The sequence below is a fragment of the Cydia fagiglandana genome, chromosome 21 (assembly GCF_963556715.1).
Source record: "Cydia fagiglandana chromosome 21, ilCydFagi1.1, whole genome shotgun sequence".
In the NCBI taxonomy this organism is placed as follows: Eukaryota; Metazoa; Arthropoda; class Insecta; order Lepidoptera; family Tortricidae; genus Cydia; species Cydia fagiglandana.
In genome coordinates this window covers 8820349-8843031 of record NC_085952.1, presented here as the reverse complement: position 1 = coordinate 8843031, position 22683 = coordinate 8820349, and the positions used below count along the sequence as shown (strand labels likewise).

General features: G+C 38.2%; 1 protein-coding gene across 1 annotated transcript in view; it reads right to left on the bottom strand.

Moving 5' to 3' along the window:
• LOC134675255 (lateral signaling target protein 2 homolog) overlaps positions 1-22434 on the bottom strand; it is a 90712-nt gene extending 68278 nt beyond the window's left edge. The window contains exons 1-2 of the mRNA XM_063533474.1: positions 22205-22434; positions 4345-4485 (exon numbers count right to left, since the gene is read on the bottom strand). Coding sequence (XP_063389544.1) covers positions 4345-4485; positions 22205-22267 — 204 coding nt within the window. The 5' untranslated portion in view covers positions 22268-22434. The remainder of the gene's footprint in view (positions 1-4344; positions 4486-22204) is intronic.
• Positions 22435-22683: the final 249 nt, after the last annotated feature.

Below are 22683 nucleotides of genomic sequence, written 5' to 3'. Positions count from 1 at the left end.
TTAGATTTGATGGATATTTTGTACGACAGACGAGTGTAAGACCTAATGTTTCTTGGAGAAATGTTATCATTAACATCAACTGGATCGACTAATAAAATAAAATTGCGAGTTTTTATTTTTCGGAATTTTTAGTCGGTTCGAGTCCCGGGCGAGGCAAGCGAGTTTTAGAAAATCTTTAAATGCAGTTTTGTTTCTTTTTAAAAATAAAGGAATATTTCCTTTAAGTAAAATGAGCCAGCTTAAGGATTTAAGGTAGTTTCCCTCCAGGGCCCAACTTATCTTCCCACCCTGTATATTATATATATTTATACGTATTTTATCTGTATGTTACCTCTTAAAACTGCTGAACCGCAATTAAGGGTCGGTTGCACCAAACCGTCTGTCACCGTTACAAGCGTTCGGTACATTTTATTGTATGGGAAATTAAATACTTCATTTGTGTTTGACATTAATCAGTCTGTTGAATGTGGTTGGTGCAACTGGGCCTAAGATGCAATTCGGGAGATAGATTCATTTCAGTCCCGGGCAAGGATATTGGATAGGTTTCATTGCTGAAAATTATTAATTTATGCAAGATCCAATGATTTGACGAAATCACGGGTAGATGCTAGTACTACTTTGAAAAAACTCGTATCTCACACAGCTCCTCAAAGTTAAAACGCAGTAGGTAACTCTGTATGCATCATAATCATACTCATTTATTGATAATATTCTTAAAATATAACATGTCATCATCAATACATTTATATCGTTCATCATTGGAAATACTTTAAAAAATATGATTAGGATTAAAATTACAATAAAATCGTTACGTCAAATAAATTAAAATTACTATTTAAACCAATATTATGTATCCGTTAATTAGTTAACATTCTATTGATTGACAGAAATGTAAGTTCTCAGTTGATGGAGTTTCAAGAATACAATTACTTTACAATTACTTTCCTTTGTGTAAGTAATACGTGACCCAGTGATGAAAAAGCATTTATTTAATGACACATAAACACATTGTATTGTGAACAGTCATATGCTGGTTCATTCATAGATTAATTAAGGAAAAAACATGGGTATGAAAAACAAGAATGAGCTGTTTTTCAACAAATTTCAATAAACTGTTTTTAAATGACTTACCATATGTGTACATTTGTATAAACAGTCACAGTTATAAATATATGTACATTGACAAAGGAACAAACATACAACGAAGAACGCTCTTGACAAAAAATTTCGTCTCTCATATTGTTGTCCCTTTGCCTGGGTCGATATTTTTGACTTTGACAACGAGAAATAGCTAGAGTTTTTTTTTCTGTAGCTGAAGATAATAAAATAAATGCTCATAAAAATAGATGACATTCCTGTTGGTAATCATGTAAACATGACATTGCAACTGTACAGAGATGCAATACAAATTCCCTACCGACCAGTAATTTTTTGCCAAAAAAAACCGGGCAAGTGCGAGTCGGACTCGCGCACGAAGGGTTCCGTACCATAAAGCAAAAAAAAACGGATAAAATGCAAAAAGAAAACGGTCACCCATCCAAGTACTGACCACGCCCGACGTTGCTTAACTTTGGTCAAAAATCACGTTTTCTGTACGGGAGCCCCACTTAAATCTTCATTTTATTCTGTTTTTAGTATTTGATGTTATAGCGGCAACAGAAATACATCATCTGTGAAAATTTCAACTGTCTAGCTATCACGGTTCGTGAGATACAGCCTGGTGACAGACAGACGGACAGACGGACAGACGGACGGACGGACGGACAGCGAAGTCTTAGTAATAGGCTAATAGGGTCCCGTTTTACCCTTTGGGTACGGAACCCTAAAAATAATTCTTGATACAAACTTTTATCATTATATCGTTGACTGTACTTTTCTTTCAAAAGGCAACTAATACTCATCGATACAATTCTAACAAACCTTCACAACACCCATTTCTCAAATGATATTAGTCTAATATTATTAGTGTGTTGTCATGGCAACCCATACGATTTGACAGTTCGTGGACTAATAATATTAGTCTAATATCATTCGAGAAATGGGCCCTTGGTAGCGTTTTATCACAGAGTTCCTATGGCCACCTCCTGTGTCCATCGACAGATCAGCTCGATGGTACCACAATATAGCATTGTCACCCAACTTACATATGTGAAGTTTCAGCTCAATCAAATATTAGGACGTGAGTCTAATTTAGCATGCAAGATTGCAAACATACAAACATTGCAAGTTAAAATAAAAGCTTGTAAAATCATATGTATCTAATAAATCTAGACTGCACTTGAAACAGTTCCAAACAGATATTCCTTCATTACAAATCTTGGTAGCAAAATAATACTTTTCCGCTCACGTCATAGCCTGATAAGCCATCATGCAAGGTAATCTCTATTGTAAACATTGTATTTACGTAGTTCTGTTGAAGTTATTTACATTATTCTTTGTTTGACATCCAATTTTTTTTAAACAATAATCTACAAGTTGCCATGCAGCCACAGAATAACTAATTGTACTACTCTACAGAAAGGACACTTCCTACAAAAGCGAAGTTTGACAGCGATTCAGGGTCGAATCATGATATCCCTTTGTAACTTATGGCAGTATCCCTTTCGATTATTTAGGGTTGTCAAAATTCAAGTAATCATCCTGTGATCGTGCACGCAAAGGGACGTCAAATCGTGCCAGCCCTAATAATTGCTAGGAGCAATGCTGAGCCGAACGAAGCCGGGTTTGCCCGAAGTTAGGAGTGTCTGCCCGATGCAGTTTCATGCAGTCAAGAATTCAACCAGTCCAGAGCTGACTATTACAACTTCTTATCAACCGTCTCAGTTAAACGGTAGACATCAAGATCAATCATTAATGTAGGTAGTAGGCATAGGTACTAGCTTTCATTCACACGGGATGTAAATGAAATAAAATCAAGCACGGTGATGGTAGTAGTAGTAGTAAAACACTTTAATGTACAAAAAGAAACATAAAACATGAAAGAACACACATCATTAGTACAAAAGCGAACTTATGGTATCAAAACGAAGAGTTTACTATGTTTTATTTCGCATATTGATCAACAGAAATTACCCATAATACTTAGTCAGCAGCAAAACAATTAATATAGGCATCCTTTATAACGCAACTCGGTATTATGACTCATAAAACGTAAATTACTCATTCAATAGCATAATAGCTGTAATCATAGCATTTTGCACTCTTTATAGTCTTTATGCTTCAAGGAATCTTATACACACAAAGTTATATCCAAGACCACGGTGAAAAACGCATTTGGTGTCAGGACGTTAAAATATGCACGTTTTTGGCAGGTTATTAAGGTTATTTTATCCCTTATTTAATTAGTTTTTGGTCTAACCTCTTTAATGAGTAGGAGCAAGATTTCACAAGTGATAGGTCGATAACGAAACGACCTAATGGGCATATCGGATTAAGCGTTAAACTCTAGTTTCTGTTTAGTTTTGATAGCTCTAACCGTTAAACTATTATCCATCTCTGTACGGATATGATGGCCGTTCTTGTCTATGTGACAGCATGATAAAACGGTGTCCGTCACTTTCAAACCCGTGGTGTTAAACAGTGACGACTATTTTATCACGTGGACATAATACGCCTGCTGGTTAACACTTAAACAGGCCGACTTATAGGATTCTTCATATTCTTCATAACCTTTGTTAAAGCAAGGTTAAACGAGTGCAAGAGGAACAAACATTTCCTCTTGCGCATTTGCATGATACGCACAACGCTGTTGCAAGGTTCAAGCCTTCATTCGTTTCCACTTAGGATAATCTGGCTTCCGACATTGGAAAGGGACGTGATAAAAACTAGCGTCAGTTGTAGTGCCAGCCAAGTGAAATAGCAGCAAAGTTATAATGATTTTACGGTTATACTTATGAATGCTTAGATAAATGTTACGTACAGAAAGTGTTCCAGCTTAAGTACCCAAGTCACCATATTAGTCGTAAAGAAAAGTTGATACTTATGTTAGGGCACCCGCTGTACAACGCAAAGTACGTAAAGCGAACAAAATTGGGTGTGAAGATGCATGTAGAATGATTAAAAGAACGTCGACCCAAGACAGACGGCACATGAAATTGGTCTGAACTCTCAAGAGACGCTGAGCTTTCAAACCTCGCCAAAAACCGGCAGAAACTTGCGAAGTTGACAATCTTCACTAGATGAAGAGGCGCAGGAACAAGTCCCCAACATTTTCTACTAGAGGGCCACGGTCAAACCTTTGGCTCTACTGCTTACTTTTTGCATGGATTGTAGTACCTTTAGCTCTCTCGCTTCCTTTTCGTGGACATCGGACCCTGTACTTTAAGGGTAAGGAGTCAATCTTACCTGAGCATGCCTCAGTTGGTTGACGAGTGTGGAGCACCTCTCCGGATCCTTCCGGCCGTCGAACGAGTCCAGCTCCGCGGCGACCATGTTGAGGGCATCGTCGGCGAAGAAGAACTGTGCGAGCAGCGACCGGTCGTCCCTCTGGAAAACGATGCTTTGTTAGATCAAGAACATCACTACACCTTATAAAACAAAGACCCCCGCCGCGTCTGTCTGTTGTTTATATGTTCGCGATAATCTTAAAAAGTACTGAACGGATTTATATGCGGATTTCGCCTATTAATAGTGATTTTTTCAACCCGTGCGAATCCGGGGCGGGTCGCTAGTTATAGATAATATATCACGGTTCATGCCGTTAATATTAGAATGAAAGAATTGGGATCATTATTTTCAGAGACCGTCCGACTATCTCAGAAGGTAGCATATACGAGTATGTTCAGGGTATACATAAGTATGTTTAGTCTACACTACTTGCAGGATTACAAGATAGGTACAGCATATAATATAAGGTACAGCATATAACTCACTGAACTCTATAAATCTAGTGACTAAAGGGCTGATTTAGACGATGCGACAACTCACATGCGAGTTTCATACCATTGCGGGTTTTGATCGGTCAGTTGAATTGGTCGCAACCAACAGTCCGTAATGTAACTAAAATCACATGCAAATTCGCGCGCCGTCTAAATCAGCCCTAGCAATGTAAGGAACCGTTTTATTTTAGGAGGATAGCAGTAAATGCACAGATTTTTCTCTATTAAGCAGCCAAAGTTCAATCCTTTTATCTTGCACAGTCGTCTGTTGAAGCTGTGGTGAGGAGCGGAATAACACAATATAATTCCTTTTTACCAAGACTTGACAAAAGCTATTGAAATAAATCGTTTACAAAAACCCCAAGGTCCTACTGTAAAAGTAATAATTAACTCCCAAATTTTCCTACCGAATATGAGGTGGAAAGGATCTAAAGGTTCTAATGGTAAAGGCATGAAACCAGTCGAGTGTGGAGACCTTGATCGCCATTCACTAGACGCCTTCGGTGACTCACTAATATACACGTAACTTTGGACATGTTTTGGTGCTGTCTATATCGGGGCAGTGTGATAACCAAAATAAAAATATGTAAGCTATCATTAGATACAATGTTATTGCTGATATGCAATAACGATTATGAGTATTTTGGTTATCAACCTAATACTCTAACCATAAAGCATTTATTGAAGCGCTGGTGGCCTAGCGGTAAGAGCGTGCGACTTGCAATCCGGAGGTCGCGGGTTCAAACCCCGGCTCGTACCAATGAGTTTTTCGGAACTTATGTACGAAATATCATTTGATATTTACCAGTCGCTTTTCGGTGAAGGAAAACATCGTGAGGAAACCTGCATACATCTGCGAAGAAATTCAAAGGTGTATGTGAAGTCCCCAATCCGCATTGGGCTAGCGTGGGGACTATAGCCCAAGCCCTCTCGCGCTCGAGAGGAGGCCTGTGCCCAGCAGTGGGACGTATATAGGCTGAGATGATGATGATGATGATGACTAACCATAGAAAATTTGCTAAAATTTGCTGTATTTGTGTGTTCAAGTCTACATTTTAGCATACCATCAGCGTGTAGCTTAAGTGCCTTGTTCTTGGCTACATCTTAAGCTGAGTGGGATTTTTGCCTCAAGAGCAGAATAAGGTAAACTTTGCATACAAAAATGAGCTAAATGCGGGAATCCCTGTGAACGTAACGTAGGGCGTTGAGTTTTCCTTATAGGCTTATAGTACCTTATAAAAGTGAACAAGGCAACCTTTATTCACTTTTCTGTATGTTTATTTTAGCGTTTCCGCGGCATTTATGGATACATATGTTGTAGAACACGTGATTTGAGTTATATCTTATAACTTTATACGAGCAATTCTTGTATATAGGTATGTACATGAATTTACTTATAATATTTCGGGGATCTCGGAAATGGCTCTAACGATTTCGATGAAATTTGCTATATGGGAGTTTTCGGGGGCGAGAGACCGATCTAGCTAGGTCTTATCTCTGGAAAAACGCGCATTTTTTAGTTTTTATATTTTCTTAGCAAAGCTCGGTCTCCTAGATATTGTCACATAAATTAAATACAATAGGTAGAGTTAAAATAAATTGAAAGAGAATCCCTACCGATCAGATTCTTATTGTAATAACCATCATCATGACATTTTACTGTAATGCGTGCCAAATAAAGTATACCTACAGTCAGCAACAGAAGTATCTAAGCAGGCGAGGTGTTCAAAATAATCTGGGTACAACTTTAGTAGGATTAGGAAGTCAGAGCGTGTGTAGATAATTTTCACTCGCTCATCTGCTTACCTAGTTACTTCTACTGTTGACTAAAACAATTACAACAATTTTCGGTGGTTCATCGTCATAGTCTTTGCACACAGGTATATTCGAATCTCTTCTGAGAATTTTAATAACAACTCTCAGCTCTCATGAAGAACTGAGAGGTCTCAGTTCTTAGAACGTGTTAGAACTTAGAAATAATTGTGCCAACTGATTCATTGCTTAGCAAATACTTCAGAAACAAAACTTGTTGAGTCAGACAGGATGGCAATGGCTTATTTTCGTAGTAACAGGAAGGGAGTCGACAGTCACAATGTCCGATCGATTCAGTCCGTTTGATAACTGGGTTCAGCTATGAATGGGTCATTTAAAACATTGTGCATTATCTAATCGCTGCTAAATAACTTTCACTTGTATTAACGCGACGTACACTATCCGTCTGCAAGCGTGAGAATGTTTTCACTTATTTAAACGCTTATAATACTTTATTCGTTAAAAATCGCATTATTGGAATGACCCTTTACCTAAATGAATGTGCCCGTTAAATGTTTTTAATGTTTTCTTTTCTTTCTTTTTTCAATTTTAATCACTAACTAAACGCAAATGACGGAATGGGCTTACAACTATACTGCAATACGTAATTCAAGACCAAAAAAAGTAAGACAATGTTGCTACTGCAATAATTTGTTTGTAAAATAGTAAATTCCTATTGATAAATAATCATGCTATGATAATTTATTTATTAGTAATATTACTCCTACGATTTAAAAAAGTACTTTTATTTACTTATTTTTACATAAATACAAGACGCGCTAGTGAAAAAGTGGCAACATTTCTTACTTTTTTTGGTCTTGTATTACGTTTTGCAGTTTAGGTACCACAACAATACATGTTTGGCCAAAAAACTAGCATTTAAAGAGTGACCACCATTCTACCATCGGACTTTTAGACGCACGGCCGGTTTCCATCCTTACTTGGTAGATATAGCTAGGGTTCTAAGTGACAAAAAAAGGTCGAACCTTTTTTTTCTTGATTAAAGCATGAAACTTGGCACAGTTGTTCCTTATATCAAACCAAGCCGATTTCGATCGGTAGCCCGAAGGAGCCCCCCCTCTGGGGCCGGAGAGGGGGGGGGTCAAAGTACCGCTCGCCCGGCTTCATTCTTAAAATTCTAACAGGCCCCGTTTAGCTAATAGGTCATATTTGGTATCAATTTCGGATAAATCAATAACGTAGAATTCATTTCTGGTATAAAAAAATAGCAATTTGTAGAAAAAAATAAAAAAAAACTCAAAATATCTAATTTTTCAAGTTTAATTTTTGTTTCTTATTTATTGTCAGAATTAAACTGCCTGGTTTTTCTACATTGAAAAAATATGATGATAAAGCCTATTTAATGCAGATTTTAAAAACATAACTTTTACATATCTTCATTAAGAGGAAATTGCATAAAAAAAAACTTATATCGTCTCGCGCCGGTGAATATCTTTTTACCGACATCGGAATCGATATAGACAACATCCGAAGTACACACTCTGGAGACCGATTAAAAGTATTGTTTATTGTTGTAGATAGATAAAGATAGAAAAGCGTACAAATATTTTCTTATGTGTAGTTCAGTGAAAAAAGGGACCTTGGAAAAAATTATCACAGAGCCTCGCGTTTGTATAGAAGCATACTCGTAGGTATTTAGTTAGTGCCAACCACTCCATGGACTCCATGGTCGCTGTTCTCAATAGGGGATATTACTGCAATGTTCTGCCGCCAAAGTGCAGCACTACCGACTCTAGTAAATTCATAAACTAACTTATACATACTGTACCTTAAACTGTTTTTTGACAAGTTTTCACAGACAATAAAATATGACATTGATGCATCAAGGCGGTTTGTTAACCAGGGCCTATCGGTAAAAGCGAAAATCGAAATTAAGTTATCTGCCTCTTTATCGAATATGCAAGAGTGATAGAGGGATTAGACAACGAAACTTCGATTTTCTTGTTTCGCGGCAGACCCCCAGATTGTTATAACAATCACTATAGTGATTGACAGATAGTGGTAGTGGCGCTACCTACGCAGAGTTTTGCGTAATATTCCCTATTAATAAGAAGTAAACTATAAGTATTATTTAATCTGCTTACTTATTACATTATACCACACTTTAATGTTGCGTCTTGTGTATTAATGCAATTCCTTCCCCCGACACATGAATGGATACATTTCATAATTCAAGTATATATGTCAGTTTCAACCATATTCTGGCCACAGCAGGGTTGTCAGAACAGTTTGGAAACAGTCATCTGCTCCTTGCTTCCATTCCCAAGAAGACGGACTGAGCAAGTTTGACGACGAACTAATGTCTGATCCCAAACATCAACCACACGGTACACTGCGCGTAATGCATTTATACGGCTCCCTTTTGAACAGGTATAACATTATACAACTCTTCATTTCAATATCCCGGTGTAACTTGTCTTCTTCAATATTGCACTTATTACCGAACATATAATATCTCATTTTAGTATTTTAGGGGAATGCTTTTAGCCACCGCTATTGCTCCATCTTGTAAGAGCTTGGATCCTTGTAGTAGCATGGCTGAACTCTGAACAGGTTCCATGTTTCGAACTCACTTTTTCTACCCTTTCAGCTGAATGCTCGAAACAGGGGTAAGACTTTAACTCTTTTAGGGTAAATAAAAGAGTTTATTTAAGTAGCTTACAGAATAGATAATTTTATTGGCTTAAAAATAGAATTCCCTGGCCTATTGTGGATGCAATGGAGTGACGTGATATAATTGAGTTTTCCACTGTGTCAACGTGAGCCCACAAATCCTGTAGTTGGGGAAATATTCGTACGCATGAATCTAGTCTAGCTGCTATAACTACATCGTCTATGTCTACTGTGCTTATCAATACCTTGCAATGACTGTTTTACAGCATCTGCAACTAGGGCCATCATATGAAATGAATCGGACTCTTCATGGTTCTTGGAGTATTCGGAATCTCACGAGGAACATTACTTATAACATGTTTCTCTACACAATTTCGCGATGGCATAAATAAGGACTTATAACTCTTCGAAGTTTTGTCAACACAGTGTCTCAAAATGATTTACCTAGTGCTAAAGAAATGAGTTTCACTAAAATATCAGTGGTTATAAGTGAAGCTTATCATCATGGTAAATTTAACTCTTATATCTATCGGGCTCTGAAACACCAGGAGTCTTACTCGTATTCCAAGCATTCTCTCGATCGACCTTGTAATACTGTAAGCTCAATAAGACTTGTGATAATAAGACTAGATGATATATATATATATGATAATATGTATTTGATAAATACACTCAAAACATCCATAGGTAATTCAGGAACAAGCTTTCACGATAAACACAAATATATGCCTTCTAGGATTTGAACCGGGTTCCCCATTTAATATATGGTGTATAAAAGTGAGATCTAAGCATAGACCCTTTTTAGCTTGGCCGATACAAGGATTCAAGCTCCTACAGGATAGAGCAATATCAGTAAATCTAATAAATAACATTCGCCAAAAGTTTATTATAACTTCATATGATGATATGTGAAATAGCCTTGTAAAGTGAATACCTTACTGATAAAGCCGTTGCTAAATAATAAAAAAAATGCCTGAAATAATTCTTTACTTGAATAGACTATTGAAACAGAAGCAGCCTTATCAGGATAGAATTATATGTTTGGGGCTTGGGGGCAGACGTTAGTTCCTCTTTAAACTTGCTCAGTCTGTCTTCTTGGGAATGGAAGCAAGGAGCAGATGACTGTTTCCAAACTGTTCTGACAACCCTGCTGTGGCCAGAATATGGTTGAAACTGACATATATTATATACGTGAATGATGAAATGTACGCATTCATGTGCCGGGGGAAGGAATTGTTTTTTTAATACACAAGTCGCAAAATTAAAGTGTGGTATAGTGTAATAAAAATATTTAATAATACTTACAGTTCTTATTCATTGAGAATAGCGACCATGGAGTCCATGGAGTGGTTTACACTAATTAAATACGAGTATGCTTCTATACAAACGCGAGGCTCTATGATAATTTATTCCTAGGTCCCTTTTTTTACTGAACGACACATAAAAAATAGTATTTGTACACTTTTCTATCTTTATAATAGGATCTATAAAGGATCTACAACAACAAACAATACATTTAATCGGTCTCCAGAGTGTGTACTTCGGATGTTGTCCATAACGATGCCGATGTCGGTAAAAAGATATTCACCGCGCGAGACGATATAAGATTTTTTTTATGCAATTTTCTTTTAATAAAGGTAAGGACAAGTTACGTTTTTAAAATCTGCATTAAATAGGCTTTATTGTCATATTTTTTATATGTAGAAAAACCAGGCAGTTTAATTTTGATACTAAATAAAAAATAAATATTACACTTGAAAAATTAGATTTTTAAATTTTTTTTAAATTTTTTTCTACAAATTGCAATTTTTTTATATCAGAAATGAATTCTACGTTATTGATTTATCCGAAATTGATACCAAATATGACCTATTAGCTTAACGGGGCCTGTTAGAATTTTAAGAATGAAGCCGGGCGGAGCGGTACTTTGACCCCCCCTCTCGGGCCCCAGAGGGGGGGCTCCTTCGGGCTACCGATCGAAATCGGCTTTATTTGATATAAGGAACAACTGTGCCAAGTTTCATGCTTTAATCAAGAAAAAAAAGGTGTTTGCACTTAACATCCTCACTAATATTCCACCAATTCGCACGAAGCGCTTTGCTTCTACTTTCCTTATGCGCACTGCCAAGGAATGGAATTCCTTGCCGGCGTCTATATTTCCGTGTTCTTATAACCCGGCAACCTTCAAATCAAGAGTGAACAGGCACCTTCTGGGCGAGCTCGCTCCATCGTAGGCCACGTCTACGCCTCGGCTAGTCTGTGGCCATGAGTAAGCCCATTCATAATAAATAAAAAAAAAAAAAGTGACCCAGGCGACCATTAAAGCAACAAGAAAAAAAAGTTGATTCACCCACGCACACTCACATACTTTGTTGAGTCTAGTCAACAGCAACACCATGTTAATGTTAACTGACAATTCGTAAACCTTATTGGAACGCCGTAAGGTCCACCAATGATCAGTGTGTTACTGTCAATATGCATGTTTATACCTGAGTTTAAGTATATGTTTAGTAAAATCCTAAACGCAGATAAAGGCGTGTCCAGGAAGTCAACGTACTGCGTAATAGTTACGTAGCTTACAGTTAATGGCATGCATAATAATGCATAGGCATAGTACTTACAGCATCACTCATAACTGAACATTATACTTCGTTTTTTTAGCAGTAGAAATTAGGCAAACAATCTTTATGTGTCTTTTAATTGAAAAACACATTTTAAAACTAAGTTACGGCAAATATGTGTGTAACAATTATGAATCTAATACGATCATTTATATTCTTCTGCTTTCATAAGTAATAGTTAAAGATTTTTAAAAAGCATTTTTGAATTAAAAGACATGCCAACATCGCTTACCTTCTTTCAAGTTCTTTCTAATGCTAGAAAAACGAACTATAGTGTCAGACCGAAATTTCCGTTTCGGCAAAAAAATCTAATTTCGGTTGTTATTCTGTCCAAAGTTGTTATTCCGTCTGTCCCATCAGCCAGGAGACAAAAGTATCAAAATTTGTTAGAAGAACTGCTGTACCATGTTCTACAAACGTGCTTAGTAGGTGTCCGATTATAGAAAGTCCCATAACTATCAAAAAATTAAGTTTGATTCATTAAAATACGAAAAAACTAGTATTTTAAGAGTGACCCAGGAGACCGTAACCATGGCAACTAGTGACAAGAAAAAGTTGATTCACTGAACATAGGTGGAGGTTATTCATAAAACTTTTATACAAAGAAAATAGAGCGAGTATTAAGGTTTTCGATTGTATGACGACGTCTAGGTTGTTTGTGTGACTCATAAGTCATTGTAAGTTAACAGTGTGCATGGGTGAGTACTATTGTTTTCGAGGGGCTCCCCTAAAAGCGATAATCCGGTTCTTATTTATTAAAAGTCAATTGCAGGTGATAATAGGTACATTCCCGTTTTATTTCTAATAGGTATTTTTTATTGAATTCAATCTATATAATCTAATGAATGATGGCAATGATGCCTAATATAGTCACAAAAAATATCAGCCGGTTAAAAATGTCATTGGCCGAACGGCCGAGTCACGTGGTTTTGTTTGATAACAATTTTAACAGTCGCTTAACCCGTATACGCCCATTGGATCAATCAAACTGACAATAGAAATGAGTACATCATAATTACGCCAGCAAGAAATTTATCGGTTAAATCATTGACGGTATCAGTCTCGTAGATAGGTATATAATAACAATAAAAATCACTCATCGTTGTGTTTATAATACATGTTTTCCCCTATAGAATACTAGACAATGGCTATTGAATCTCAAAGGGAAGTGGATATTTCTCTAGAGTCAAAACGATTTGTTATACTAGGGAAGTATAGGTACAGCGGCGTTCAAAAGTGCATGGGTAGATGTCGACCGTAATGCCTTAATACTACGGTTGAAACATTTCCATCATGCACTTTTGAACGCCAGTGTACCTAGTTGTCTTTGTAGCTAGCCAAGTTTCATGATGTTGCACATTTCACGTTTTTAGAGAATCTTGGACGAGCGAATTGCAGTAATTTGAGTACAAACAAGTGTACATCGAGTGAGGCCATTGAACGAGTTGTGGGGCCCACAGATTAGGCGTTGTGCACAAATCACGCGAGGTTCGACAGGAGGAGAGGCGGTCACGAAAAAATCACGATAAATCACGTTGGGGGAGGGGGGTATAAGGAAACCTCCCGTGTATTTTTCTACAGTGAAAGAAACTAAGAAAAAAAAACCTACCACATGAGTAGATACTTTTTCTAGGTTTCGTTAAACATAAATCTTCAATCTGCACTTCAAAATAGCGAGTTTATTTAACGAAAATAGAAAAGCCGAAAACACCTTGCGTGTTTAACAACCCCCTGTGTGAAAACAACCCTGTCTAGCTGTAGTATACTATACTAAATACAGAAAAAACTTTGGCCATTCATTTTCTCACACGCCATTGTGACATAATGTTGAGAAGATTTAGTCGTGTCACAGAATAATTAATAGTACTACCGTACAGAAAGGAAACTTCCTACAAAACCGAAGTTTGACAGCGGTTCAGGGTCGAATCATGCTGTCCCTTTCTAATATATGGCACTATCCCTTTCGGCTATCTAGGGTTGTCAAAAATCAAGTGATTATCTTATCTGTGGTTGTGCACGCAAAAGGAAGTCAAGTGGTGCCAACCCTAATAATTGCTCGGAGCAATGCTGAGCCGAGCGGAGCCGAGTTTGACCGAAGTCAGGAGCTTCGCACCCCTGGTCGTGTGAAAGTCGTTTATTAAAAAAATAGCTGCGGAACATGACACTTATTGACCTTATTGCGGTAGGACATTTGATGTTTCAAATTACCGTAGCAAGAACACCAACACTCAAGTTAGGCGCTTAGGCGTCATTCATTTATTACGTAATAAGACGATTTAGGGGAGTAGGGGGTTTTTCTTACAAGGGGGAGGGAGGGTTTTGATAGTTCTCACGTAAGATAACAAAAATGTCCGTCCGTCTGTCTGTCTGTCACCAGGCTATATCTCATGAACCTTGATAGCTAGCTAGCTGAAAGATTCACAGATGTATTTCTGTTGCCGCTATAACAACGAATACTAAAGAGTACGGAACCCTCGGTGGGCGAGTCCGACTCGCACTTGTGCAAAGGCCTCTCCCCTTGATCTCCACGCCTCCCGTTGATGTGCTCTTTCCGGGCTAAAGAACGCACATAGAGCTTGGCAAGAGTACAAATTAAAAAGTGGCAACACTGTAGTGTCGTCCCGTTTTCTTATATATTGGTTTGAAAGGGACGACACTACAGTGTTGCCACTTTTTAATTTCTACTCTTTTTTGCCAAGCTGTAGGTACAAAGCTATCTCAAAAATCTAAGGGCAATTTATCTATACGTACCTATTAACAAAGGTTTTTATCTAATCTCTTGACGTGCGACAGCCGTAAAGGTAAAATTACAATGTTATCATTTATCAATGAGAAATGAAATGGACGTGAGGCGATAACTGATAAGACATTTTGGTTATTAGGTGATAAGGTCCGAATGTCAGTGACATTGCAAGTGTCCACAGAAACCTAACAGTATAAACCGTTAGGTACCTAAATTAAATACCTCAACATAAAGAATTTTTATACCTGATACGTTTCAGCCATGATGTCATTACCAATAAAGTAAATTAAATACCATATATGTTAGAACTTGTCTACACATAAACAGTCTAACCTTTGTCTATGTTGTAGACTCTACAACTTCGTTTGCGTGAAGCAATGATGATGATGATTATCATTAATAAAACTCCGTACCAAATTCCATCTCAATCGGTTTAGCGGATTAAACGCGAAGAGATAACAAATAGACAGGGACGCAGCCTTGCGTTAGAATAAGATAGCAATATCACTTGCTCCCTCTAACGCATAAATGCGTCCCTTAGAGTGGCCGGCGTTGGCCCATCGTATAGAGGAGCCGTTAGGCGGTCATCACACTGACGCATATGGATAAGGGGACGGTGTGATAGCCCCCTTATACTATCAAGCTTGAGGCAAATACTTTGTAAGCAATGGAATTAGCATGCCCTAGACTTCTACCATCAGTTTGGCATTTACATAAACGCTATTGTGAACGTAATTTACTTTATTACTTTCTATGCATCTCGCTCGTACTGACATATTAGTGCAAAAGAGATATATAGAAAGTACATTACGTTCACGATAGCGTTTATGTCAATGCCAAACTGATGGTAGCCGTACTGGCAACATTCGCAAAACATTTGGCATGACGGCCGAGTTTCGCTATTGGGAAAGCGACAAAAAAAGTGAAAGCTGCGAGAGAGATGGCGAGATGTTAAGGCTTGGCCACATACAGAGCGCGACGCAGCGCCGCGTCCGCGCCGCGTCCACGCCGCGCGACCGCGGCACATGCTAACAGGTTACCGACGTCAAACAGACTGCGTCCCGCCGGTATCACGCCCCGCTTCTGTCGCGCCCCGCGCCGCGCGGCCCCTTGCGTCCGCGCGGCGCGTGCGCAGCGCTGCGCCGAGCGAACGCGGCGGCCCGCCGCGTCGCGCAAGGTCACATCAGTAGGATCGGACGTTAGGCAGCGAGCGGTGCGCCGCGTTCCCGCGCGGCCGCGCCGCGTTCACGCGCGCCTTGAGGGCGTGTTGAGAGCGTGAGGCCGGCGCGATCGGCGCGCGCCCTGTTTGACCAGGCTTCGCGTCGGCATCACGCGGCGCGGACGCGGCGCTGCGTCGCGCTCTGTGTGTGGCCAAGCCTTTACCGGTGACGCGTCAGAGCGGGATGGTTGCGTCCAAAATGGAATTTTGGCTGTCGAGGATATTAAATCGAATGAATCATAATTAACTAATACGTGAGCCATACTAAATGTTTCTGGGTTCTGATATATGAGACAACTTATTTTTCTAAGTGGCCAGTTCCAGGAATTTTCAGTATGCCCTAATTGGGAAAGGGGAAATTTCCTTTTCCTTTTGAGGTACGGATTTACGGAACCCTAAAAAGGCATACACTCAATAATATTCCTTTCCTACTCGTATTCCTTTATTCATCTTCTTCCTCGCGTTATCCCGGCATTTCGCCACGGCTCATTCTCAGAACCTGGGGTCCGCTTGACAACTAATCCCATGATTTGACGTAGGCACTAGTTTTTACGAAAGCTACTGCCATCGGACCTTCCAACCCAGAGGGTAAACTAGGCCTTATTGGGATTAGTCCGGTTTCCTCACGATGTTATATTCCTTTATTCATAAAATTACAAAATTTACATGTCATGCCTACTCATCTTCAATAATCTGGTAACAAGGGTACACTCATCAACAAAACTAGCGTTACGGCACGACAGTACACGACACGACATTACGGGACTGGCGACGGCGGCAGCGACAACCATAGGTGGAAACGAAAGGTCCGAACGCTGTCTCGCTCCAACCTATGTTTATCGCTGCCACCGTCGCAAGTCGCTCAATGTCAGGAAGGTGTTAGCTCAGACCTTCTTAAGTTGTCAAGATATTTATATCATCCAATTCAACAAAACTAACATTGACATTATAAAATATGCTTATACCAACACTCAAGTCAAGTATTACCTACTTATATCCTGTTAAATAATCATTATCATAACATAATACAATCTCATAATAATTGTAAATTACATAACCACAAACAATACATAACATAAACAACAGAAATCGGGACTAGTCGAAATATTATACAAAACTAATTATAACGAGTCCAACAAAGTGATTAGTTGGTATGTAAACAATTGCTGGTACAAGATAAGGGGAGACGCGGAAGCGGTAGCGATAAGCGGCAGCGATAAGTGCGGAAAAAGTGTCAAGTGTCATTTAAGGCGCATTCAAGGTTCTGTACACCAATAGATGCTAAGTTAATACAAGTTGCATTTAACATGGTTGTAGTACGAGTGTGTGACACGCTCTTATTGGGTTACAAACAAAAACGTGTCAGATATTTTTGTAGCCTTCGATAGGTAACATATACATAATTAGAGGCGACTGTGCCTTTCCCTATTCTCATTTGTCTTAAGGCTCTGTCACACATCAGGCGCGTGTTGCGGGGGCGCGTGAGCGGAGCGCGCCGCTTTTACATATAAAACGCTCAAGCCCCGCCTGGAAAACGCGCCTGTGTGACGGAGAGAGCCTAAGACTTAAGTGCAACGTGAAGCGGGATTATGGAACTAAACGTAAAGCTTTTAAACTCCGCTTTCGCTTATAACTTGCATCAAATATTTAGATACATTAGTGTTGAATGGACGGTAATGGAAATGTACCTACTTCGCGCAATGTGTGATTCATTGATTACAGAGGGCCTACCACGAACCACGTTCGACGTGTTGCCACTCTATCACACTAAAGGTGGGTCCACACGGTGCAGACTTGTGCTACTTACGCAGACTGTTGCACGGACAAAAGTATGTGCGACTCACATCGTCCACACGATACAGACATGTTAGTTGTTGTGGACGTTTGCATATCCCTATTACTGTACTCTTTGGACTTAATTTTCCATACAGCTGGAAGGTACTTATATAGATCTATAAAATCAACTAAAACTTCTCTCGAATATTTTCTTTTTTATTAAATCGTTCATTGTTATTATAAAAACAAAGCAAACTGTGAATTAATTAACCAAAGTTGTCGTAAGTTGACCCAAACAAGTCTGAACATGCGTCCACACAGTGCAGTAGTCGGCGCAAACACGCATGTCTGCGCCGACATTTTGATGCCAGATACAAAAATGCACAGATGTCGTTACAGACTTGAGACTTCACGTCCACACGTCCCATTTGCACCGACTTAAGTCTGTACAGACACGCTGCGCAGACTAAAGTCTGCACCGTGTGGACCCACCTTAACGTACGAGTTAACAAGTGCGACAGAGAGGCAACACGTCGAACGTGGTTCGCGGTAGGCCCTCAGAATCTTTAACGATTGCGGGATTGCCGTGAAACCTTGTAACCCCCTTATTCATAAAACTTTAATGATTTAGTTAAATTATGTTTTATCCCTTTCTTACAAATACATAAGTCAAAATGACAGATAAAGACAAACGATTGTTAGCTAATTGAGGGTTGTAGCGCGTTTATGAATAAGCTTATTATTTGGCTTTGCTATACCGTTGTTACGTATTAAGCCTCTCATTATTCATTCAATTTGATATAATATTATTATTTATTACTGTGACACAGATTTGATATAAACAGTGATTGAACTCAGTTGATGTACATCAGCTGATTTTAATTTGAGCATAAACAGGCTTCCACTTTGAACACATTTTGCTCTAAAGTCCATTCCAATAGAACTTACAAACTGTGTAAACAAACCGCCATATTGAAATTGTCTCTGAATGATGAATTTGCTAGTGATGGGCAAGAGTCTTACTTAGTCCTTTACTTAAGGCCGTAACACACTATCGCACTGCATCACGAACTTGGTGCGTCGCATCCATAAGTGAGAACGAGAAACAGATATCTCTTAAATTCAATAACAAAGAAGTAAGATACGCGTAGATGCCAAGAAAAACAGTGAACGAGTAAAACAATATTGAAACCGTCAATCATTCAACAGTCATTATTTTGTCAAATGTAGGGTAGATTTTAATTTATGAACAGTCCAAAACGACCAGTTATAATTTTCCGTAGTTTAAAAATAATGTTTAAAAATGGTGCGAAAGAATGGAAAAGGTTATTTAAAAAAAAGGAATTAAAACGATTAATCTGAGTTTACATATTTATTGAAATTTAAAATTGTCAAACTACCGCGTAGTGTATATAACCGCGTTGGCAGGTACAGACCGTGAGTCGCGTAGTGTGTAGCGGCTTTACGAGTATATCACCAACTTAAGTCACAACACTACCCATCATAGACAATTGTAGAATGTAAAAGAAACAAAAACGTCATTACATCAGGGCCTAATAACCTAACTTATGAAACCATTTTAAACTTTTAATGAAATATCCAAGATACAGTTATATATTGTTGTATTTTACGGTAACGACCGCTTTAATAGTGTACAGTGTATGTGTTTCAATGGTGTTTGATGAGATGATGTGAAAATTCAAGGAGAAACAGTGACAAAACAAAGTTTCGTCCTTTGTTTACAAAGTTAGCAAGTTCTATTGGAATGGACTTTACTAATAGGACAGATTCATCAAAACGAGCAAAATATAACATACTGACCCAATAGTAGCATCTTTTGTAGATTGCGAAGAAATTGATGTCAATTAAAACTATTTACATAATCAATACATAATAGTACTCTTTGAAATTTGTAACAATTTTTTTTTTTAATTATGAATGGGCTTACTCATGGCCACAGACTAGCCGAGGCGTAGACGTGGCCTACGATGGAGCGAGCTCGCCCAGAAGGTGCCTGTTCACTCTTGATTTGAAGGTTGCCGGGTCTATTTAAAAAACGATATACTTGGCATTTACCGTTTTTTAGTAACTTTGATAGAAATAAACTTCTCCACATTCTACTAACACAATACCATTAGGTCAATTTCGCACATAGGTATGTCATCTCAGCTTTTATTAATTAAAATAGGAAGGTATAATGTTATATTTAACATACATTATGTTATCACCCTAATCTAAAAACATTTTTGTGGTGCACATAGGGTTGCCATACGTCCGGATTTGTCCAGACATGTCCGGATTATTGACCCTTAATCCGGATTGCAGCCAGACTTGGCATGTGTCCGCATTTTTAGGAATGACCTCATAAAAATAAAATGCGCGCCTGAGGAGTGAGCTACGGGATACAGTACACCGCAGAGAGCAGCGCGCCGCCGGGGCGTCGTTCAAGCTACGCCAAATCTCTGCTACAAGAAATGTCCGGGTTTTCAGGGTGATGTCCGGATTTTTATCAGGACATTTAATTCTTCCATATGGCAACCCTAGGTGCACATGAGTAGAATGCCAATGTTAGTCACATCAGATAATAATAAACTACCCATCACCAAACTGCTGCTTACATTTACTTTAGCACATGTACAGAAGTAATATACTTTTGTTCTAATATTGCCAACAAAAGATAGAAACAGTATGATTCTCTCTGCCTATGCTCGTGTGACAGATAGTAAAATGTTAAAAAACGGTATTCAAAAGTCTGGTAAATTTGATTTCTCCATACAACATTAAATTTTTATAACAGCTTGGTCTCAATTATAATCGTCAAACATATGGTCAAGGAACAATGAAAAACAAATTCACAGAAAACTGAACAAGTCACATGATCATTGTTTTTACCCCTAAGTAGGTCATAACAGCCTGTCTAAATTTCATATTGACATTGCCACAATGTGGTTAAGCAAACTAGAGCACAGTTTGTGGTTATTCACTTGTATGTGTGACACTTGTTACCTACTTAATGCAACATCCTACAAAAAGGTCTACTTTTTTGAAAATATGAAGCATATGGCAACTACCTTAATAACCTGCAGAAATCTGTTTTATATACTGTTGAATTTAAAGCTAAGTTATGAAATTTTTTCATGCCAATAACTATTGGGTTCTGCACTTTATCAGTAATGGTAAAAAAAATAAGTCACATAACACACACTAAAGGGAAGTCCAACCTAGTATAATAAAACCTGCTTAAGATTCTAAAAGGAGCACTTCAGAAATCCATCTTAAGCAAGTAAACATATTAATCATGAAAAAACCATTCCTTTCATCAATAATTCATGTTTCTTAAAACTGAAATAGATGGTTGATCATACGAGAAACAAGGCTTGGTTGTGGGACTTAATATTTTTATTTAAGACCTAATATAATAATAATTCAGCCTATATACGTCCCACTGCTAGGCACAGAGGGCTCATGCGTGAGAGGGCTTGGGCTATAGTCCCCACGCTAGCGCAATGCAGACTTCACATACACCTTTGGCTTTCTTTGCAGATGTATGCAGGTTTCCTCAAGATCTTTTCCTTCACCGAAAAGCTACTTGTAACTATCAAATGATATTTCGTAGATAAGTTCCGATAAACTAATTGGTACAAGCCCGGATTTGAACCTGCAACCTCTGGATTGAAAGTAGGATGTCATATCCACTCGGCCATCACCGCTCACCACTCAATCACCTATTTACATTTAAAAATAATGAATACACATTAATTTTTGTCAGTTAAAAAGACGACAAAACACGTAATAACTCAAAATAAGATTAAATTTTCAAGAGTAATTTCGAGTTAGACTAATATTTCAATAGTTTATTGATACTATTCATAGTCACTATCTAACATTTAATTGTAAACAAAGAATACAAACATGCCCTTTCTAATTGACAGAAACATTAAAATAAACAATCTTATCTTAATTGTATATACCATGCCCCCAACTTGAATATTTTAACAGCCTGACCAAATAGCTACTACCTAAAGTACGAAATAGGAAAGTTTTGCATATAAAACAACAACAAATACGGACTTATCAGAGGTGCGAGAGTAAACAAGATTGTTAATTTATGCTAGTTGAACGCGTAATACCTGCCTAAGATCGAGAAATAGGCGGTGCAGACGGAAAATTGTGCCAGTCAAGTGCCATGACGTAAGGTTTGCAAAATGCAGTTTTACAACGCCTTACGAACATTTAAATACTATCTATGTGACCCAAAAGGAAGTGAAACAACCCTCAAATTTACTAACAATCATAACAATGGTCCATACGGATGGAATTAAAGAGAAACAACGACTGAATCATACCCATCTGTGACAACAAAGAATAAACATTTATATGCGATTTATTTATCAGCGTTTGTAATGCTAGCAGAAACAAAGATAAAAGTACGTTTAGTTAAGCAAAACGAATCGAGCAGCATTGTCTTTAAGGCCGTTGAGAAACACTGCAGGAATTAGGATAGAAAATTGTTTTGACATACCTTTGGTTTGTAGAACCATTTTCTGAGAGACTCCATTGGACCAGTTTTGTACAACAGCCGCATAAGCACAAATCACAACACGAACACACACATTATTAGCACCAAAAATCACTACACGGATGCAAAACTATTAATTTTCGCCAATATTTACGTCAAACAACATAAACGGCGGACATGTTTCCACGATTCGCGTTCACGCTCACTCATGCAGACTAAACTGAGTGAATGAGTCAATGAAATAAAATGAGAAGACATTTTTGTTTCATTCATTCACAATGCAGTTTATTTTAGAGCTAGCAACACAAACTCACTCTGTGGCATTTTTAACAGTGTCTCAAACAGAATCGATATGGACGCGTTCAAAATAAAAGTAAATTATCACATGTGTAAAACTGGCTTTATGCTTGAGCCTCGAAAAAAGCGGGAAAATACAATAGGTACGTTTGCGTGATAATGGTAACCGCGGCCCGGCAAGATAA